Source organism: Brachypodium distachyon, chromosome 1, assembly GCF_000005505.3.
Source record: "Brachypodium distachyon strain Bd21 chromosome 1, Brachypodium_distachyon_v3.0, whole genome shotgun sequence".
In the NCBI taxonomy this organism is placed as follows: Eukaryota; Viridiplantae; Streptophyta; class Magnoliopsida; order Poales; family Poaceae; genus Brachypodium; species Brachypodium distachyon.
Window position 1 is genome coordinate 28,953,323 of NC_016131.3, and position 20,106 is coordinate 28,973,428.

General features: G+C 46.9%; 3 protein-coding genes across 6 annotated transcripts; 2 read left to right on the forward strand and 1 right to left on the reverse strand.

The window, feature by feature from the left end:
* The first annotated feature begins 3,472 nt into the window (after nucleotides 1–3,472).
* LOC100834562 (U2 small nuclear ribonucleoprotein B'') lies at nucleotides 3,473–9,021 on the forward strand. Of its 4 annotated transcripts, none has more exons than XR_002962439.1 (11): nucleotides 3,696–4,007; nucleotides 4,168–4,230; nucleotides 4,419–4,503; nucleotides 4,587–4,646; nucleotides 4,997–5,072; nucleotides 5,239–5,275; nucleotides 6,041–6,147; nucleotides 6,224–6,293; nucleotides 7,320–7,402; nucleotides 7,815–7,944; nucleotides 8,427–9,021. XR_002962439.1 is itself a non-coding variant. In XM_010229077.3 (10 exons), exons 1-10 carry the CDS (start codon nucleotides 3,696–3,698, stop codon nucleotides 7,855–7,857), a joined length of 936 nt encoding a protein of 311 aa, XP_010227379.1. In that variant the 3' UTR covers nucleotides 7,858–8,181. The 4 variants fall into 4 exon arrangements, 2 of the variants coding, with proteins under 2 accessions (XP_024313578.1, XP_010227379.1); XR_002962440.1 differs by lacking the exon at nucleotides 8,427–9,021 and adding an exon at nucleotides 8,254–8,412; XM_010229077.3 differs by lacking the exon at nucleotides 8,427–9,021 and having other exon boundaries at nucleotides 7,815–8,181.
* Nucleotides 9,022–12,101: 3,080 nt separating this feature from the next.
* Nucleotides 12,102–14,013, forward strand: LOC100834864 (protein IRX15-LIKE). The gene is made up of 2 exons (XM_003560428.4): nucleotides 12,102–13,217; nucleotides 13,335–14,013. The coding sequence occupies exons 1-2, from the start codon at nucleotides 12,445–12,447 to the stop codon at nucleotides 13,606–13,608; spliced, it is 1,047 nt and encodes a 348-aa protein (XP_003560476.1). The 5' UTR covers nucleotides 12,102–12,444; the 3' UTR covers nucleotides 13,609–14,013.
* Nucleotides 14,014–18,488: 4,475 nt separating this feature from the next.
* Nucleotides 18,489–19,861, reverse strand: LOC106866814. The gene is made up of 2 exons (XM_014902693.2): nucleotides 18,979–19,861; nucleotides 18,489–18,863 (listed from the first exon to the last, which is right to left on the reverse strand). Exons 1-2 carry the CDS (start codon nucleotides 19,649–19,651, stop codon nucleotides 18,679–18,681), a joined length of 858 nt encoding a protein of 285 aa, XP_014758179.1. The 5' UTR covers nucleotides 19,652–19,861; the 3' UTR covers nucleotides 18,489–18,678.
* Nucleotides 19,862–20,106: the final 245 nt, after the last annotated feature.

The window sequence follows — 20,106 nt, forward strand, 5'->3', positions numbered from 1 at the left end:
AAAAGTTCTTTAGGTTAGGCTCCGCACACATATGTAAATCTTTTGCCGCTTTTAACTTTTTTTTTACATGGGTGAAGTGAGATAGTTGATAGAACTAAAAGGAGTAGACTTATTCGGTCCAAATATTGTTTAGATTGGTTAATGCTATATACTCTCTCTGATCCTAAATTTTTGACTCAAATTTGACCAAATATGATGTATCTACTCTTAAAAGACGTCTAGATACATGTAATATTTCGACAACAATTTAGGATTGGAGGGAGTAATTTTCAGAAGGACATGTATTGTTGTCTTTTGAAAGGGTAGAGTATACAGGCAAAATATTTAGAAAAATAAATCTTTTTTAAAGAAATATCAGGTGGTCGTCAAAGACCAACGAGAGAAAGTTTTGATGCATTTTTTTTTTCAAGAATGCGACCCAGCGGACGCATCATCAATTAAAGAAGGAGATGGACAGAGTGCCAATTACAACACCGCGGAGCGGTTACAACGCCACGGAGTGGCTAAGACAACAAGGAAAAGCTACGTGGCATCAAGCAACCCACTTGCCAAAGCGGCCGAGAAAGCAACCCCTCCTTTGAGAAGCCCGGCATTCTCCCAACGCACCACCTCCTCCCGGATGCACGAGACCACCTTATGGACCTCCGGAGATGCCCCGTTGAAGGCCACGTCATTGCGGTGCCGCCAAATAGTCCAAAACACCAGCATGACCGCTGTCCTCAAGTCCTTGGCCACACCATGCGGCCCGATGATGCCGGCCCACCAAGCCCGGATGTCCGCATTCGCACTCGGCCTCCACTCCTCCTGGTTCCACGCGACTAGCATCGCCTCCCACACCTGACGGGCGAAAACGCACCCCAGCAGAAGGTGGGCCAAAGTCTCCGGCTCCTGATCGCAGAGGGGGCAACGCGACGGGTGGGGAAGCCCTCGCCTTTCAAGCCGATCCGCTGTCCAACAACGATCGTTTGCCGCCAGCCAGGCAAAGAATTTGCACTTGCCCGGCGCCCGAGAGCCCCAGATCTGCCTCGCCAGGGGCTCCACCGTTCATGCAGTGTCTTCGATCATTTTGTTTTGTTATTCCATTGCAACGCACGGGCATTTCGGTTAGTATCTCGTAAGAATTGAGATGGTTACTAGTACTAGTTCAAGGGCCACAACATATTACATATCAGACTTAGTAATGGGTGAATAGTCCTACAACTGAAGTTGGGCCACCCTGCATCAACAAATGTCCTTTACCCAAAGATGCAATGCATTTATTTGCTTTCCAGGAAATTGATGCAACATTGCCTTTTCGCAATCCATATAGCAAGTTTAAAGAACTTGGCTTGATCAAAGCTAGCAAGCTACCCATCCAATAGCAACTTGAAAAGAAAATATGCCACTTTATCCTTGTTATAGACATAGCAATTTCTAACACCAATCACATCACATCATAGGAAAATTCAATGGCAAGGATTTACCTCAGACGAAGGATTGAACCATCATTTTCATAGTAGTTCCCTAGTTATCCACCTTTCCGATCTTGGGAAAATACTTGTGGTAATTTGTACTACCAATAAACTGTTCACAAGCTTTCATGAGAGTGTCTAACATGGAAATAGACATCATAGTTGTCGAGTAAGATTTTCTCGATAACACTTGCATTAATCTTGTATGGATCACACAATTGTTAACATCGACTCAAAAATAGCAAAATTTAACTTTTATGGGTAAAAATACTCGCCTTGGCTGAGAGGAAAACATGACATTAAATTTGAAGTGAAAATGTATCTTTATCGATTATTGATTACCTCTTTGGTGCTCCTCCACGTGGCGCGGACAACTCCTGACCACGCCTTCCCCCTTCAATTTTTAGTGACGTCCCACCTACCCCCACACTCCCCCTCTTCGTCATCTCTCTCCCCTCCTATTTTTCGTCTCTCTCTCCTCTCCCCCTCCATCACGCATTCTTTGTCCTTCTCCTTTCCTCACGCCGCCACGTCCTCTCCAACGCCGTCCTCCCAACGGCTGACGTGAAGGCGGCCGGACTAGCCACGGCCCCCTCCTTGTGGCATGGATCCGCACCTCGCGTGTCTCACCATGGGCGGATCTAGCACGCCGCAATCATCCCGCCATGGCTCACCGGCGGAGAGGGCCCAGATCTACACCGTGAGGGCATCGACGCGTCGCCACCCATAGGACGTCGTCGCAAGCTGTTCCGGTGAGTTTATTTCCTCTTTTTATTTTTGCAAGTTAAAAGTTGAAAAATTAAAGTCTTCAAAATCATAAGTAAAAAGTACAAATGGGAAAAATTAAAAGTTGACTAAATGAAAAGTCGGTATATTGAAATAAAAAAGCAAGCTAAAAAAGGCAAAAGAATATCTTCCAACTAGTCTTCCCTAGAACATGGCAGTCTAATCTTAATGGTTTCACGCGCTCGTGTCAACATCCAAAATGTCAATAGCTCGTAGACAATTATAGCGGCAACTAAGATCAGCGTTTTCGCTAACTCTTTCGTGAATGTTCAACTACAATCACCAATGAAGATCAGCATTTTCGATCAACATTGTGTAATGGAGGCTAGAAAAAGAATCGACCATGTGCAATCTCAACCATTGGAGATCAGCATTTCGGATCAACACGGAGAAGGTCGGCGGCGCCGTAGATTCGTACCTTGCGGGCGATGCCATTGGTGGCGAGTAGGGCGCCAGAGGGGGTCGAAGTCGATGCTGCCGATGGCATCAGAAGACACGGCTAGCGCCTGGGACGGCACCGTCGCCGTCAGCTAGAACTCCCATTCGTACCGCGCCAACGACAACACAACTGGAACAGACCGCAGCGCCGGTGGCGTCCGAGGTGGAGATGGTGCAGGGCACCGGCGTCGTTCGCGAGGGAGGAAGACGGCGCATGTGCGTGTACTTAATGGCGGCTGGTGGTGGGAGAGATAGGGGAGGAGGCGGGCATCGGGTCGACGTTGATGGTCGGCAGCGACTACTGCAGCGACGAGCGGGCCCGAAGGGTTGGGTAGCGGCGGCGCAGGAGCTAGCTAGGGTGACGGACGCCGCCGCTCGTGAGATCGAGATGGGGAATGAAGTGGGCGAGTCCGCGAGTGGTTGGGTCCCATGGACAGAGTGAAGCCTTCAATGTGAAGGGACGAAGTAATAGTTTACCCCCAGACGGGACCCATGGCGGGGATAAGCCAAACACCAGAAGGGGCAGGCCGCTCGCGCCCTCCACCGCAACGCGACAGCCGCAGCGCGCCCGCCCGTAGCTACAGGAATGACCGACGTGGCATAGCCCAGCTTCCGTGCTTTCCGGTCGCCTTAGTGGTTTAGATGTTGCAGGCACATGTATGTAAGTGAATGACCAGCAGTAGTTGAACCAAATTTGTGCTTAAAAAACCCCTCAGTAAAGTCTCTGCATAACGGTTTTTCTTACACTCGTGCCTTGTCCTTTCCGGTCCACGTTTTTCTTACAACAATCCAATGGCTCCGACGGGGAAAGAAGATGGCAGAGGGCCCTGTGCCGTGCGATAGCCACCAGCCAGCCGCTATTGAAGTCCCGGCGGAATACGCCGCCGCGGTCGGGGAACCAAATCGTAAACCCAAACCCAAACGAGACCTCAAATTCCGTCGGCCGAAACTCTCGAGTCCCCATCGCTCCGCCGGCCGCCGATTAGACATCTCAGCCTACCGCCACCGACCGCACCGAGCATGGCCGCCTCGTACTACCACCCGCCGCCTCCCCACTCCTCCTCCTACGCCGCCCCGCCTCCTCCCCCGCCAGGCACCTCCCCGTACGCGTACCGCCACCAGCACCACCACGCCTACCTGCCGCCGGCCCCGCCCCCTGCCTACGGCGGCTACTTCGACCTCGCGGAGCCCCACCCGCCGCCGCGCGACGAGCTCCGCACCCTCTTCATCGCCGGCCTCCCCGCCGACGTCAAGGCCCGCGAGGTCTACAACCTCTTCCGCGACTTCCCCGGCTACGTCTCCTCCCACCTCCGTGCTGGCAAATCGGCCCAGGTTTTCACCCCCGCACACTCTCCTCACCTCGAACGGCCAAAACCCTCCGTTTGCTCCACTCTAGGGTTTGCAAACTCGTCGCTTGGGATGGGGGTCTCAATTTGGTGATCCTTTTTTTTTTATGTTCCCATCCCCAAGCTGGTATTTTTATGCGTTGCAGGCGTATGCATTTGCTGTGTTTGAAGATCAGCAGTCGGCATTAGCTGCAATGAGTGCCACAAATGTAAGACCTCAATTCATCATTATTAAGCATTCCATTCAGTCAGTTTTTTTTTTGTTATTAGTGTTACTTTTGCTTCATGGTTTCAATGAACTACTGTTTAAAAACAAAGTTGATGTTATACCAAAAGTAATCTGTTATGTCAAGTTATCAATGGTACTGTTAATTTTCTGAATCACTTCTTTTTGCAGGGAATGGCATTTGACCTTGAGAAGAATTGTTCTATCCACGTGGATCTTGCAAAGTCCAATTCGAGATCAAAGCGTCCCAGAACAGGTTGCATACTTTGTTCTTGTGTATGTTCCTGCTTTGATGTGTGATTTGTTTTGTCTGTTGTTAATCACTCCCTTTTTCCTCAGATGATTTCTCTAGATCCTCTGAGAAAAAAGCTAGAAATGCCAGGGGAATTTCTGATTCAGGTATTATTCACGTAGCTTGGGACTTGTATCATGGAGAAAATGTTCCTGTTTTTTCACACCAGATCGATCTACCACTATCATGAATTCATGCCCGTGCTTACTGTAGCTGTATTACAGTCACTGAACTACTGTTCCAAACCCACAATCCTATAGCAATCACTATGATGATCTCCCCTCACTCTCAAAGAAAACAGTTGACCTTGAATTTCCATAGTTTTACCTTACTATTTTTCTTTGTGTTCATATCAACTACACATATTATCTGTGACTTCATATCCTTGGTGAAATGTCCCTTAATTTCCGAAAAGCACTCACCTTGCACATCTTTGGCACACTTTACGCCCTATCAGGTGCTGGAAGCAATATTCACATGTCCGGAATGGGTAATTCTTCACACAGCTTGAATGGTTATCCTTCTGCACAAAGGTTATGGCACACTACTTGAGCACAGTTTAATTATGTGATTTTGTTAGGATAATTAGTTTCACCTATCCTGCAGCTGATACTAGGAAGGAGACACCTAATACGTAATTGGACATCATCTTTCAAGAATTGTCATAATTCTAATTAATACCATATTTCCAACTTGCAGCTGTACAAATTTTGGGGCTAGTACTGCTTTCAGCAAGGTAAGTTGATTATTCATCTTGATATGTTTATCTTTCACAGTGGTTTCATTTGTCAGATTAAAGCAGTGAACAAAGACATTTTGAAGTTGCATTTAGTTCTCATATGGAGGGTCTTTCTAATACCTTGACTTTCTCTATAAGAAAACTTAGGTGCAGTTCTTCTAACACATATTACCACAATATAAGACAAGGGAACAATTACTCCAAAGTTTATTACATATAGTTATCTGAAAGATGGTTGTAATACTGTTAATCCCATGCACAAGTTAATTACAAAAGAAGAAAGGTAGCCACTGCCTTTATGTTACTATTGTTGCAACTCAGCTCTGCTGCTAAAGTCTGAGTTTAACTACATTAATTTCAGTGGTAAAACACTAAAGGTGCATTAGTCTTTTTTGTTGAGCTAGTTATGCAAGTTATTGACTTACGATGGTATTTTAACTACACAAAGTGAGTTGTCACATTCATGTTACATTGAGTTATGAAAACTATCGAAGTAATTTTGTCTCAAATGCAAAGACTCTTCTGCATAGAAACTTATAATTTGAATGAGAAGTATATTTTGCTGCAGGATGAATCCGAAACATGTACTGGACACAATTTAACTGTGCTTTGTTATGACATGCTAATGATGTAGGGATCAGTATACTATGAAATAAGATAACTTTATAACTGTAAAATGTTTCCTGATTCTCTCTGTATTCAGCCCATTTCCTCCTTTTCTTTAGATGAGGTAAAAGGCTTACTTCTTTCTCTTGCCTACAGGACCCATCAATATTTGCCCCTCAAAATAATCCTCCATGCCCTACACTTTTTGTTGCAAACCTCGCTGAAACTTGTTCCGAGCGAGAGTTAACAGATGTTTTCTCAAGGTATTGCCTGTACTTAACATCTCATGATTTGAGATAAAAACATTCATGTTTTTGACAATCTTATTTTCATGATTAGTTTTGCGGGATTCATGAAGCTAAAGATGCAAAACAAGTCTGGAGCACCAGTTGCATTTGTTGATTTTGAGGTATTGTGAAGAATTGCCATTCTCCCTGATTTCAATTTATTTATGTATGTAAAAAATTATACTATGTGGCAATGAAGTATACTGCTTCCTCTTATGATAAAGAGCCACTATGCTGTGCTATATCTTCCCAATGGGTCCTAAATTGAGCTTGTTCTTCTTTCGTGTTCATAGCTAGCTAGCTTGATTATTCATTGAGACTGTCTTAACATGTTACCACAAACACTAGCCTTTTGTTGTGCTCTGTTTTGCAATATCTATCTATGCTTTACGAAGTAGGGTTTGCCACATCTCAGCGTGCAGGTGAGACTGAACATGGGCTGCCGCAAAAGAAAGACCTAATCCCACATGTATTATGCGGGCTGCTGTCAAAGCCCATTAGTAATATCGACAAAGCCGCGGCTGCAAAACCACACTGTTGCATCACCTGCATGAGCCCGCATTGTGTGTAGTTTCCTTTTTGTTGTGATCAAGTAATTTTGAATGAGTCGAGCCTTCGATGCAGGATACATGGGTTGGTATTGGGCCGTGCCATTTGTGCCACTCAGTCCCACAAAATGGATTTGCTTCGCTGTTGGTGGTTACACAGGACGTGTTACAATGGTTCCGCAGCGCTGCAGACATCCCATGCCCACCTGAATGCTTAGCCACAGCCTTCCTTAATTGATAGTGATTGTAACTAGTCACTGGAATCTCCTTCCTGTAGATAAAATCCTGTGGAGATTCCCTTTGGTTAAGTGGGTTACTGAGAGGGAAGCGCATGTTATTTGCCTTGTAATGTTGGTTTGGCATGTTTCCTGCTTGACTATTGTTTTTGTGAGAAGTCACTTTCTACCTACATAAGTTTTATATATAAATGATATTAACTGCTTGCAACATATAGTGTACTGCATATGCTGGTGTTGGTACAAAGCTATTCTGATGAAGTTGCTGAACTTGGATTTTCTTCTAACATGATTTGCTAAATGGTTTAGCATTTCCATTAACTTTTTTCCAGAGCTAAAGCCAAGTCTAATCTTCTTCCTGCAGGATGACTATAGTTCAACTGAAGCCCTGAACCGTCTCCAAGGAGCTATTTTACATTCGTCAACTGCCGAGGGCATGCGTTTAGAGTATCCTACATCTTTATATTGTTTACCTTCTTTATATAATTATATCTAACCACGGATGACTGATCCTTTCAGTAGGGTTCATTTGGTTGCTTTAGCTAAGTATCATTTGATGAGAGCTGGTGACACCACATATGTTTCGAGTACATCACCAGCGTAGGCAAATGCTCTGAAATACTGATGCCTGATTTGGATTTATGTTGGTTCAGTGTCACCTTGCCTAAGGATGTGTGTGTTGCATCACAAACCTCACCTCCACTAGTAATCAATCAATTATTATTTGTCTGACCTATGACTTATCTACACAGCCATGTTGAGTAATTATTGGCATGGTAGAGCTTATAATAGCATAGCAAATGCATCATCCATTTTTGCATGCATACTTCCCTCTTATTCTTTCCTTAACATGTGTTAGATATGCCAAATCTCGAATGGGCATGCGTAAGAAGCGTTCCTGAATACAACCGAAAGACGAGGCTGCTGTTGTTTCTAATACAACAGGTGTAAGCAGCCGAGCAACGTTGTTCATCTAAACTGGTGTTCAGGTACTGCTTAGTCAGATGACATAATTTATTCACTGTAATGGCTTACCCGTGATGTTAGTTAGGTCACTGTGTTCTTTTGGTTGCATAACATGATGTAATTGAATTCGGTTGTATTGCTTAGTTGTTTTTTGTAACTATTACCTGTTCTGGATCCTGCTTCTGCATTTTGTATAATGTTTTAAGCTACTGTTCTTTCTCGCTTAACTGCTGAATCCAAAGCGCCAGTGTATTATAATATGGATATGCCTATATGAGAGTTCAATTGCACAGCACTGAGCTGAATGTTCCTTTTCGCGGATGGCAAGACAGGCACAATTGGGCGATGCTATTTCGAAAGGCTGGGAGTGTTGCGTGTGTAACTAAATGAGTCTACTGTGTCTGTTTGCGTTCTATGGAATTCTTTGGAGGCATATGACAAGTTAAACAAAGAATAATACAAACATGAAAGCATGGCAGTTATCTACCTAACAATGGAGCTTTAGGCTATTTTGCAGGTTTGCCACATTATGTCTAAAGTACCACTACGTCTAATGATGGTTCTGCTCAACTGTATTGCAGTCCTTTTGGAAGCTATACTCCATATAAGTATTCAAAATTTTGCTATGTTGAAGTTCAAAAGAAAAAAACGTGTGCCATGTTCAGTTTGAGCAGTTGAGCATCTGTCAGGTGGAGGCTTCTCAGGTGTTTTCCTTTCGGCTTCAACAAGCTGAGCTGGTGCACTTCGCTGGTTCAATTTGCTGCTCAATCCACTTTCTGAACTCCAAACTGAAAGCCGATGTCAAACAGGATAAGCCTGCAGCAGACCGTGAGCGTATATAAAACATCTGAACAGCGCGTGCCGACGACACGAGATGAGCTTCTCTTTGTCTCCGCAAAATTTCTTGTAACAAAATCGAAGAGCAGATCTCTGCAAAGAAGTTGAGACTTCGCTTTCGATGCTTGTACCGGGTTATCATTCTTTTCGAAAAAAATAAGGTACATAAGCTAGCCCAGTAGCATCAACACTAGCATGTTGTTTAGTGGCATCCAATTAATTAAGTCTTGCACTCTCTTCAATAAACTGATAATTTACTGTCAGGAATGGTACTACAGCGTAGGCAGCCAAGTAGCATCAACACTATCATGTTGTTTACTGGCATTTGCATCATTTGCATGCATGGCAAACATTCTGGGGGAAGCCACCTTAAAAATACCCTCGTCAATGCCAAGACCGAGACGCCATGCTTTCACCTTTCAGGATGCACATGCAGTCGATCGACACCTGCAGAGCTGCTGTTGATTATGCCTGGTACGAAGATTCTGTCTGCGTAGAGTAATATTTATGATGGTCGATGCACTAGTACTTTGCTTGATTTGATGCGTTGTGGCAACACCCTAGATTAACCTAAACTAACACAGTGGGACATGTCTCTTAGGTGCTTCTTGTCGGGGCTTACTATGAGGATTAGCTATAGTGTACTCGATCCTACAGCTGTTTCATTCTAGACTCACGGATACAATTTGGTATCTCTCTTTTAGACAACGTAGATAAATTTTAGTGAAAAGTAGTTTATGCTATCAGTCCAAAGAATTTGCTTGATTTTCTTTTTTTGGGAACAAATTTCACGTCACATATCGTCCCAATTCCTTGCCAGCATGGCACGCACCGCATTGTGTCGCCAGGGCCAGTCATCTGTGCGTCATTTGCAGTTCAGGCTATGTCGATCGGCCTCAATCGAGCCAGGCTTGCTGCTTGCACTTGAACGCTGCACTTTGAAGGCGACACCGAGACTCAGAACGGGTGGTGGGCTGGGCGTGGGCGTGTCGTGTCGTGTCGTGTCAGGCCGGCGCGTCCGCGTGGCTTAAATTCTAAGCGTGCAGCGACAACGTCTCCCCATCCAACCACATTGAAGGCGTGCCACCTGCTGCTGTGCTGTGTGCAAATTTTCATTTTTCTCTCTTCGTCAGCATGTTTTATTTGGCACCACAGTCTGATGGTATTATGCCTCGTAACTTCGTCGCTGCCGATGGTACTGACTCTGTTCCATAAAAATTGCCATGGTTTTGAACTACTCTAATTTAAAGTCGTGCCATCTTTCATGAAACGGAGGGAGTAAAACCACCTTTACGGTGCAAATTGTGAAAACTTCGTCGAAAAAGGTTTAAAATATTCTAAAAAAAATTAGATATGTTAGAAAAATGATGTTTTATATATGTGCAAAATTTCAAGTCCAAACTCAATGGCATTTGATAGCAGCGACAAAAACAAATTCTGCATGAGTAGTGATCTTCCAATGTCTGACACTCTTTATTGTAAATTTCTCTTTTTAATTCCTTCCAAATGATTTTGACTTTGAACTTGAAATTTTGCAGTTTTGTAGAACATCACACTCCCAACATATGGTATTTTTTTATAATCTTTTGAAACTTTTAAACATGATTTTTATGAAGTTTGCACCGAATGAAGGTTTTCACCAGATACGCCGCCCTTTTTCTTTCATGATAGTGCCTGTTCTTATTTCAGTTTTTGAAAAGTTTTGAGCTGATCATGCGTTTAGCCTTAGTCTTACATATGCTCGTGTTCTTCTTTTTCAAGTAACCTTAACAGAGATGATGGTTCCCGGGCAGCGATCGCAACGCAAGTACGCAACCACTGTTTCCTCGAAAATAAGCAAAGCCACGCTCGTTTAGCAGCTCGACCTCGACCGTGTAACACACATGCATCCTTTTCCCCTCGGTTTGGGGAAACCGAAATGAATGGAGCGCAGAGAGCGACGGACGACGAAAATGGATGGATGGATGAGAATCGATCGATCACCTTTCAGCTACACGGGGGGAGTTAGGAGTAGCAATTTTCCACGAAGCGGAAGTCGCACGATACGATGATAGTACCTGACAGGAACAAAACCCGGGTCGGTCGTCTCATTCCTCAGTTAATAGCGTCAGTCGCGTTCCACGGGTAGTTAACACGTTGCGGTCTTGATACGTACTACTGCTTACTCCCGTCGAAAATGGTTAACACGTAGCAGTACTACTGACTACTGAGTAACGGTAGCTTTCATAACTCCAACTCTAACCCTCCTATCGTCACCTTCAAGGTTATCTAAAATAGCCCCGGCAAAAACAAATTGTCTAAGAAAGATCGGCGCCTTCAAAAGTACTGTTTTTTGAGGAATTACTAGTACTAAACCATGGTATTTCTCTCCAAAGAAAAGAATAATATTTCCTGATTTTAACACGTAGCAGTGCAACTGCGTAATGGTATCTCATCTTCTTGCTAGTAGGGCCGAGGGGGCCCCGTACTCACCGATGATGTAACTATTTTGATATGCAATAAAATCCGCTATGATGACTTTCTCTCTAGAAAAAATGTTGTTCCAAATGTTCCCAATAACTACCAAAATGGATTCCCTAGTGTGATGAAAGTGCACAAGACATGGGATCGTTGACAACTTGACATACAGGTCGTTAATCGCTAGACCTACTTATCAGCAACCCCACGTCAGGGTGCATGCAGTACGTCAGAGGATCCTTCCGACGTGTTGTCACCACCTTTGACGTGGGTTGTGACAATTCAACTCACTTATCAATTATTCATTTTACGAGACAGCCGTGGAATTTTATTTATTATCAAAGATGACCAAAAAACAAACATATAGAGTGAGACCAAATTACGTATCATTGCTAAATCTATCGCAGAAATGCTAGCTAACGGCTATCACCTTTTTTTCGAAAGAAAACAATAGTGAGATGTTGTATAACATATTAATCCTAAATTCACATCTTATCTAAGGTGCTCCAACAAATACTAAGATGCTTCGGGTGCATGTCCCACGATCCATTTTACTCTTTAGATCTATATATCACACATGTTCTTCTGTAGCCGTTGATCGACGTGGTTGACCTTTGCCATTTATCTGCGAACACCGACACTATCTTTTCCTTGCGGCCCCAACCGTTGGTCCTTTTTGCCAGTGTCGATCATCCTCTTCAGCTTCAGCCTAGGTACTCCAAACCCTAACCATTATGATTTCAACCATGATCACACTAAAAATCGCCACTATGGCCAATGGGATAGCAAATACATATTGCTATTTCTACATGGGTCATCACAAACTTTGACTCCGGGGGGACCTCTGGTTCGGATTTGCCATTTGCTTAGACCCAGGAAAACACGCATAAAAAATAGTCACCGCAAATCCCGGCGGGATTAATTTTCCCTTCGACCTACCAGCTCAGCCGGCCGAGCCGAATAAACCCCCTTCTTCTTTCCCTTCGCTCTTCTCCACCCGCATTCCTCTTCCTCTCCACCTCGACCCATCCCACACCACCGTCTCCATAATTATCTATCCCAGCTCCTTCACTCATCTTCGCTAGGAGGGAGAGAGGCTAGGAGCAGATCGATCCGGGCATCCGGCAGTCCAGGCTCGTGCTCCTCTTGGACGCCAGGCTCCTGAGTCCACTTCGCCATTGCCTTCTCTTTGTTTCTGAGATTGGGTTGGGGTGGGGAGGGGAGGGGGGATGAAGGGGATGGGCGGGCAGAAGGTGCTGCTGGTGCACTCGTCGTCGAACAAGCCGTCATCCGGCGGTGCGGGGTCGGCGGGGATGGGGCGGCGCCGGGTCTGCCTCGTCCTGTTCCTCGCCTGCTTCGCGTGCGTCTCCCTGGCCTCCCTGCTCTCCTCCGCGCGGGACACATCCTCCGTCGGCAGCGGCGGCGGCGGGGCGCGGCGGAGGGCGTCTTCGGCGGGCCGGCTCGCGGTGTCGGCGGCCGGAGGAGGGAGAGGACGAAGCGGCGGCGCGGCGGCGGCGGCGGCAGAGGGGGGTGACGCAACGGGGCCTGGGCTCCCGGAGTACGTGTTCGACGCGCTGGCGCAGTACGCAGCGGCGGCGGGGAACTCGTCAGGGGGCAGCATGCCGGGCGGCGACGTGCGCGCCATCGCGGCCGCGCTGAAGCGGCGCGCGCCGTGCAACCTGCTGGTGTTCGGGCTCGGCGGCGAGACCCCGCTGTGGCGCGCGCTCAACCACGGCGGCCGCACCGTGTTCCTGGACGAGAACCAGTACTACGTGTCCCACCTGGAAGGGCGGCACCCGGGGCTGGAGGCCTACGACGTCGCCTACACCACCACCGTCCGCGAGTTCCCGGACCTCCTCGAGGCCGCCCGCGCCGCCAGGGCCGCCGAGTGCCGCCCCGTCCAGAACCTCCTCTTCTCCGACTGCCGCCTCGCCATCAACGACCTCCCCAACCACCTCTACGACGTCGCCTGGGACGTCATCCTCGTCGACGGCCCACGCGGGTAACCCACCCCATCCGAGATCCAATCTCCCTTCCTTCTGTTCAGATTTTCGTGTTCCAGCGAAAAGCAACAACCAACTGAATCCCGAATCTCTATTTCTCTCTCTCTCTGTGGCAGGTACACGGCGTCGTCGCCGGGGAGGATGGCGGCGATATTCACGGCGGGGGTGCTGGCGCGGGGGAGGAAGGAGGAGGGCGCGACAACGGACGTGCTGGTGCACGACTACGAGCGGGAGGTGGAGAGGGCGTGCTCCAGGGAGTTCCTCTGCGAGGAGAACCGCGTGCCGGAGACCAGCACGCGCTCGCTCGCCCACTTCGTCGTGCGCGGTGGCAGCGCCGTTCGCCGGGAAGCCTTCTGCGGCGGCGGCGGCGCTACCGCCGCGGCGCAGTAGATTTTTTTCTCTTCTTTTCAGCAGCAAACCTATTAATTTACTGCTACAACAGTAGTACGACCTCTTCTCTCTCTCCTTCTGATACCCAATGATGTTGTCGGCGTGTGGCGAAAAAAGGAGTGAAAGGTGAAAACCTCAAGCCTGTAAAAAAAAATCGGCGAGAGGAATTGTGCTCCAGCTCCAGTCATGGCGTTCGTTTTTCTTCTTTTTTTGCGTCATGATCATTCACGTTTTCCGTAGAACTCCATGGAAGAGTGGGTATCAGTCAGACGTTATACTAAATCAGAAGAGAGAAGTTCTGAAAACAAAATAAAACTAGTTCTGCATGTAGGAGCTAGGCGGTGTTAACATCTTGTAGCAGCGTTTTATTGTTTGCATTGATGACACGATGGTGAGTATAGCACGGAGAAGGGGGAATCTTGTTCTTGTTCTTGTTCGCGGTTGCAATGAATGGGCGCAGGCAAGGCAGCATGGAGCCAGCCAGCCATATGGAGCGAAGCGAGCACCGACTGACGGACGCGAGTGCCATCCATCGAGCTGCCACTTCTGGCCTGTCTCTTTATTTTCACTGATGCAAATTGCAAAGGCGGGGCCTGCCTCGTTGCCGTCCTTCCTGGCCGGGTATTTCTGCTAGTCCCGTCGTCAACCGATCGGGGAAGCGGAGCCCGATTTTCCACAGCTGCAGTTGACGCGACGGAGGGCCCCTGCCCGCTCGTGCCGGGCAGATATAACTCGCTGATGGCGATCGACCGACCGTCTAGGTGCGGCATTAAGTACCTGTCTGAGGCTGACAAGTGGGCCAGCCAACCATGGGACCCGCATTTCAGCCTCGTAACTTAGAGAATCCACACCGGTCTAGATGCGCATCCCCCTTCTTCTTTCTTGAAAAAAGGTGTATCCCAATTTAAGCCACCTGATGAAAAACAACACTCTTCAGATGATTCGATGGAGGAAAGGAAAGCGGATGGGAACCGATTATCTTCGGCTTCGACATGAACATGATTCTCGATGCCGTCGATATTAAGAGTCGGCCACGCGTCATGCCGAACAACGTCCAATCGATGTGTAAGCATCGGCACGGATCAGATGCTACATTGCCACTGATACTGACCGGTGCGTTCAACATTTTCCAACGCATAGTCGGACGGATGCTCGCTGCCAGCCACGCACGTATGTATGTGCTCTGAGCAAGGTTCCAGCAAAGTCCGGGACGTTCTAGTCGGCAAGTCGACATATGGAACAATTCCAGCTTAAGACATTGCTTCACTTCACTGTCCGGTCTTCAAGCAACAACAATCACGGTTTGGCGCTTGCGATCGTCTGGCCCGTATGCATGGCAACATCGTTGACCATTTTTTGTTTTTTGTTTTGATTAGTCGACTTCTCTGAGTTGAATCCTAGTGGACAAGTTTTGTACTCCCTCCGTCCAGTATTAAGTGACTTTCTATTACATGTATTTAGATGCTTTTTAGACATAGATACATCCATATTTAGGTAAATTTGAGTCACTTAATATGAGACGGAGAAAGTACGAAGAATGTTCGTCGAAACAAAACAAAAATTTATGTCAGGTTCAACGAACTGTTCGGCTCAAGTATGCACGAAAGTCATCTCTTGCTGCCTAACCATTTGTCTTGCTAATCTTTGTTTTTCTTATCCAAAAATCTTGTTTGTTTTTTGCGGATAATTTGCCTCTAAGAACCGTCCGTGAGATGTTTTCCCTACATTGTTTCGGTTGATAAATAGATGCTCCAATATTGAATTTCAGATCAATTCGTCAGGGTTATTTAACACACTTGTCTCTTTTGTCCGTGGGATGTTTTTTTTTCGGAAAAAATAAGTGCAACATCCAAAATGATTTTAGACTGCAGTCAAACTGATCAATTTTTTTAACAGAATAATATAACATATACAAAAAGAACGGTAATTTTTATACTCCCTCCGATACAAACAACTAGCGGTGTGGCCCGCGCAGATTGCGCTAGACTTGTGTAATAAAATTTAAATATATATGTTCAGTTTGTTTTTCATAGTTTCATTGTATGCAATTTAAATTTATTCTATTTGTATGCAATTTACTGCTCATACAGATTTTCCCCTATCCCATGAGTTTCTTAATTTGTTTAAAATACTATTTAATTTGCTTATAAGATTTGAAAGATTCAGTTCTCACTTCATTCTTCACCTAGCGTTGCTGCGCCAACTCTCGATTACGCCTCTTTGATTCTCACCGTCCTACGACGCTCCCGCTTCCCGGCCTCCCTTTGTTATTAGTTGACACCTTTCGTCTATCAACAACCGCCGACTGTTGCATTTAAATTCCTGTCGAAGTTCTGTTTTAGGCATCGATCACGGACCTGTAGGTTTCTTCATCCTAACTATTATTTCGAAGCATTATTTTTTATCTAGTCAATTGTATCTATTTGGCCCATCAGGCCTATACAACTTTTATGATTTTTTGGCCAACGTCCACAGGAAATCTCCTTTATTTGGTCATGCATCTTAATTTATTTTACATGTTCCAAAGATTCTAGACATCAATTATAGATTTTCTTTTTGTTAAGTATTTTTATCCAATCCAATCTGTATCTATTATATCCATCATTCATTGAAATGTATGACTTTTATTATTATTTTTATTCGACATTGTACACGAAATTTTTCTTATTCTCTTGTGTTGTTTTTGGTTTTGTTGCTGCTTCTAGCAACTGGCAGTGTCTGATTTGCGGTCACGATATCGGATTTGGGTGCACCTATGGTAGGTTGGCTTCTGGCTGGCGTTTTCAAAACTTAAGTAAAGGAAGTTATTGATGAGAATGTATATCAAGACTTATGTAAAAAAAATATTTAACCCAATATTTTAAAGTGTATGTATGAAGAATAAATGCATTATTTTGTATGTTACTGTTTGAAAAATGCAGAGAAAAGCTTCTAATTTACTTGTGTTTCCGGGTGCTGATTTTTTGTTTTGAGAAGATTGAAATAACTTTTGATTGGCTTTTGAATCACCGATTTGAAAAAACTTGTTGAAAGGCTGAATAGTATATAGGTCTGGCATTGAAGCCTTGATGATCCAATCGACTAATGTATTATCGGTACATATACATGCGTACGTACCTGAAGGCACCTCTTGCCATGCGTTCGTGCCTAATGATTAGTTGGCCCGAAAGATCGCCATATGTAATTGTGCATGCTTACGTTCCTGAAGACCTGCTACCGTGCCTCGTGTTGTTGGCTTGAAAGATCGTTATGTACCCGTGTATGCTCAGTACCGTCTCCGTATTATCTACGGGCTCGAGCTCCTCGATGGTGAAGCCCATTAGGACATGGCTTCTTGGATTCGCTGGACATACAGATAGTCACTGGTTTTTCTCTTTTTTAGGTTGGACCGGAGAGATCGATGGTTTCGGTGGCCGGTATGTTTCCGGCGATTTGGTCATCAGTAGTGTCTTCAAGATCGTTGTCTTGAAAGAATCAGCTTTTTCTGGATATAATACAGTAGTTGGTTTGGATTGGTTTCCATAACCTTACTGATTGATTTTCCTACCCAATTGGATTCCATACGAAGATTGATTTTGGATTGATTTCCACCCTGACATTGATTGATATCGAGATTTCTTGTTTTGGTTTCGGATTGATTTCCATACTGAGATGGATACGAAGAATTTTTGATCGGATTCCATGCCAAGGAGATCGGTTTTTTAGACTGTTCGTGTTATGTTGTGACAAATCTGAACCGTACGATAACTTTCGCAAAATCTAGACCGTAGAATTTCTGCTACTTTAATTAGATATTAGAATAGATTTGTCAGAGTTTTTGTCTAGACAAGCATGTTTGAAAAGAAAAATAACATCATGAACATATGGGATTCAAAGTGATTAAGGGAGTGCTTGCCTTGCTCAGAGCATCACCAGAGCCCATACTTTCCCTCCCTATCCTCAAATATAGGTATTCTAAACAAAAAACCACATCGAGCAGTCATCTTCGTCCCGAAACTGAGGGCGCCCCCAAATCGCGCTCCCGACGACCCAACCGGAGGTGCCGGCTAGGGGCTCCCGGAAGCAATGATCTCAACGGGCAGCTCCGATTCGCGGCAAGGTTCGTCCCCCTTCCCTCCCTTCTCTCCCTCGATTCGACTTTTTGCCGATGGGGAGGCCGGCGGGATGGGTCGGGGACGGGTGGTGGCGGGCGTGATTGGGAGGAAGCGGCGGGGACGGGCGTGATGGGGACGCCGGCAGCGATGCTGGGCGAGATGGGGAGGCGCATCTCGGCCGTGGTGGTGGGGATTCGGCGGCGGTCGGGGCCTGCTGCCCGCGCCGGCTAGAACGGAGGAGGGGAGGGGAGGTCGAGGGCGTTCAGGGGATGGGAGGAGCAGAGAGCTGAGACAGAAGAGAGAAGAGACAGCAGAGAGACCGAAGATTGCTTATTCATATATGTAGATGCAAATTGGTAGATCAATTTAGTTGTTCTTTCATGAGATCAGTTCATACACTCGTGATTAATTTGCCTAAAATTTGTTGATGGCATGTCCACTCCCGGCAGCTCCTGCCTGTCCTCTACTGTGAAGACCATGGGGTCTGACATCCCCTTTGGAGCCTAGAGTCACTTGTAGGAGATCGTTTTAGCTCCGCCTCCAACCAGCATGTTGGTTGAGTATTTTGTATCCCTCGTATGTAATTAGAGCTTACGGAGTACTTCCTCCGTTCCATCGTTCTTGCGTCAAATTTGTCTAAATATGGATGCATTTATTTCTAAAAAGTGTCTGGATACATGTTATATTTTGACAAAAATTATGAAACGGAGTAAGTAGCTCTTAACCGCTGGCATAGTAGTCCTTCAGACTTGTGTGTGATGCTTGTACGGTACTACTAATTTCAAATAAAGTTGAACTTATCCATTTTGATGTATTCTGGTTTTACTTCCTATACATTTGACAAGTTTCCAAATTACGTGCAACTGAATCCAACTGGAAAAAATTCTGGACGGTAGCAAATCTGTACTGGTGTTTATCTCCGGAAGTGTCGAACTGTCGACGACAAACGGCCTCGTCTTGCTACTACGCGCGAGATCTACTCAACGTTGCATCGCATATATTTGGCGGTGAAGTAACTCGTTATCCTCAGCGCGTCGAGCTCGAGCTCGTTGAAGCTGCTGGTGCCGCCGCCGCCGCACGTTCCCAGCTCTCCGGCTGCCGCCGGACCACGCCGCAACGTCCCCCCAGTCTGCACCGCCGTCGAGGAACCACCGCCGCGTTCTGCATACGCATGGAGATGAAGGAGATCATACACACATTCAGATGTAGTAGTACGCGTGCGACATTTCATCAGGGAACGCAACGAGAAAGAAGAAGAATCGATCAACAAACATACGGGTAACGACGCTCGAGTTGCCCCCCGCCGCGGCCGTATCCCGCCGTCTTCCCAGGAGATCATCATCAGGGTAACCGTCCCGGCGCCGCGACGGCGCCGTGATGCCGTCCCTGCACTTGCACTGCGCGGTCTGCTGCCGCTTGCAGTAGGCGACGGCGCACGCGACGGCCTCCTCCCTCTCGCGCGCAGTGCCGTCCTCCACGGCGTCGCCCCTGATGACCCTGGTGGCCCTGGCCCTGGCCAGCGGCGGCTTCGTCGGCCGGCCGCTTATGCTCTTCGTCTTCCTCCTTCGCCGCGGCGCCTGGTCGCGATCGCCATCGCCTTCGGCCCGCTGCAGATGCCTGGCCAACCTGCGCACGCATCTTCTTACCGAATCGCTCTTCGCGGCCTCTGTCGTCGTCGGCGTCAACTGCTTATCCGGCGAACGCGCGCCGTTCGACGAGTTGCTGCGCGCGCCGAGCACGGACGAGGATGGCGACGGCGGCGACGCGGTAGAGGCGTTCGATGAGCGCGAGGAGGAGCCCGGGTCGGCGGCGGCGCCAACCTTAACGCCGAACGCCGGCAGCGAAGACGAGGAGCTGCCGTGCTCCGCGGCGCCCTCCGCCGCCGTCACCGCCGCCGCGCACACGGCGCACGGGAACAGCCATGCCGCGACGAGCTGGAAGAAATGCATTGCGGTTAATCCGTGCGTACGATACAGCCTCGCCGTCCGATCGATCAGATTCAGATGACACTGCGTTCTGCTTGGGGGGGCTCCGGTGGTGATTATATTGATCGCAGGGGTGAAGACGATCACGGCAGCGTGATTGTGGAAGATGGCAGTGATCCTGCCGAAAACTTGTGGCGCATCTATGGAAAGGCTTCCATGATCCCCTCCAAATTGCGTGGTGACTTGCCAAATTTTGTAGTACTAGTAGGATAATTACATGGTTAAATGCTCGCTTACTAGCTGGATAGAGCGAAAATTTAGGATACCCTTTACTCCAAGATTATAATTTGATCTTGGCCCGTCTGTCACCGACTGCGGCGCTGATCTGTAATCCAAGCCCCGCAAGTCACTGACTGCAGCACTGATCGTCGTAGAAATCCCATTCTAGCTACGAGAATTTTTTTGTCCGAAAGAAAAAG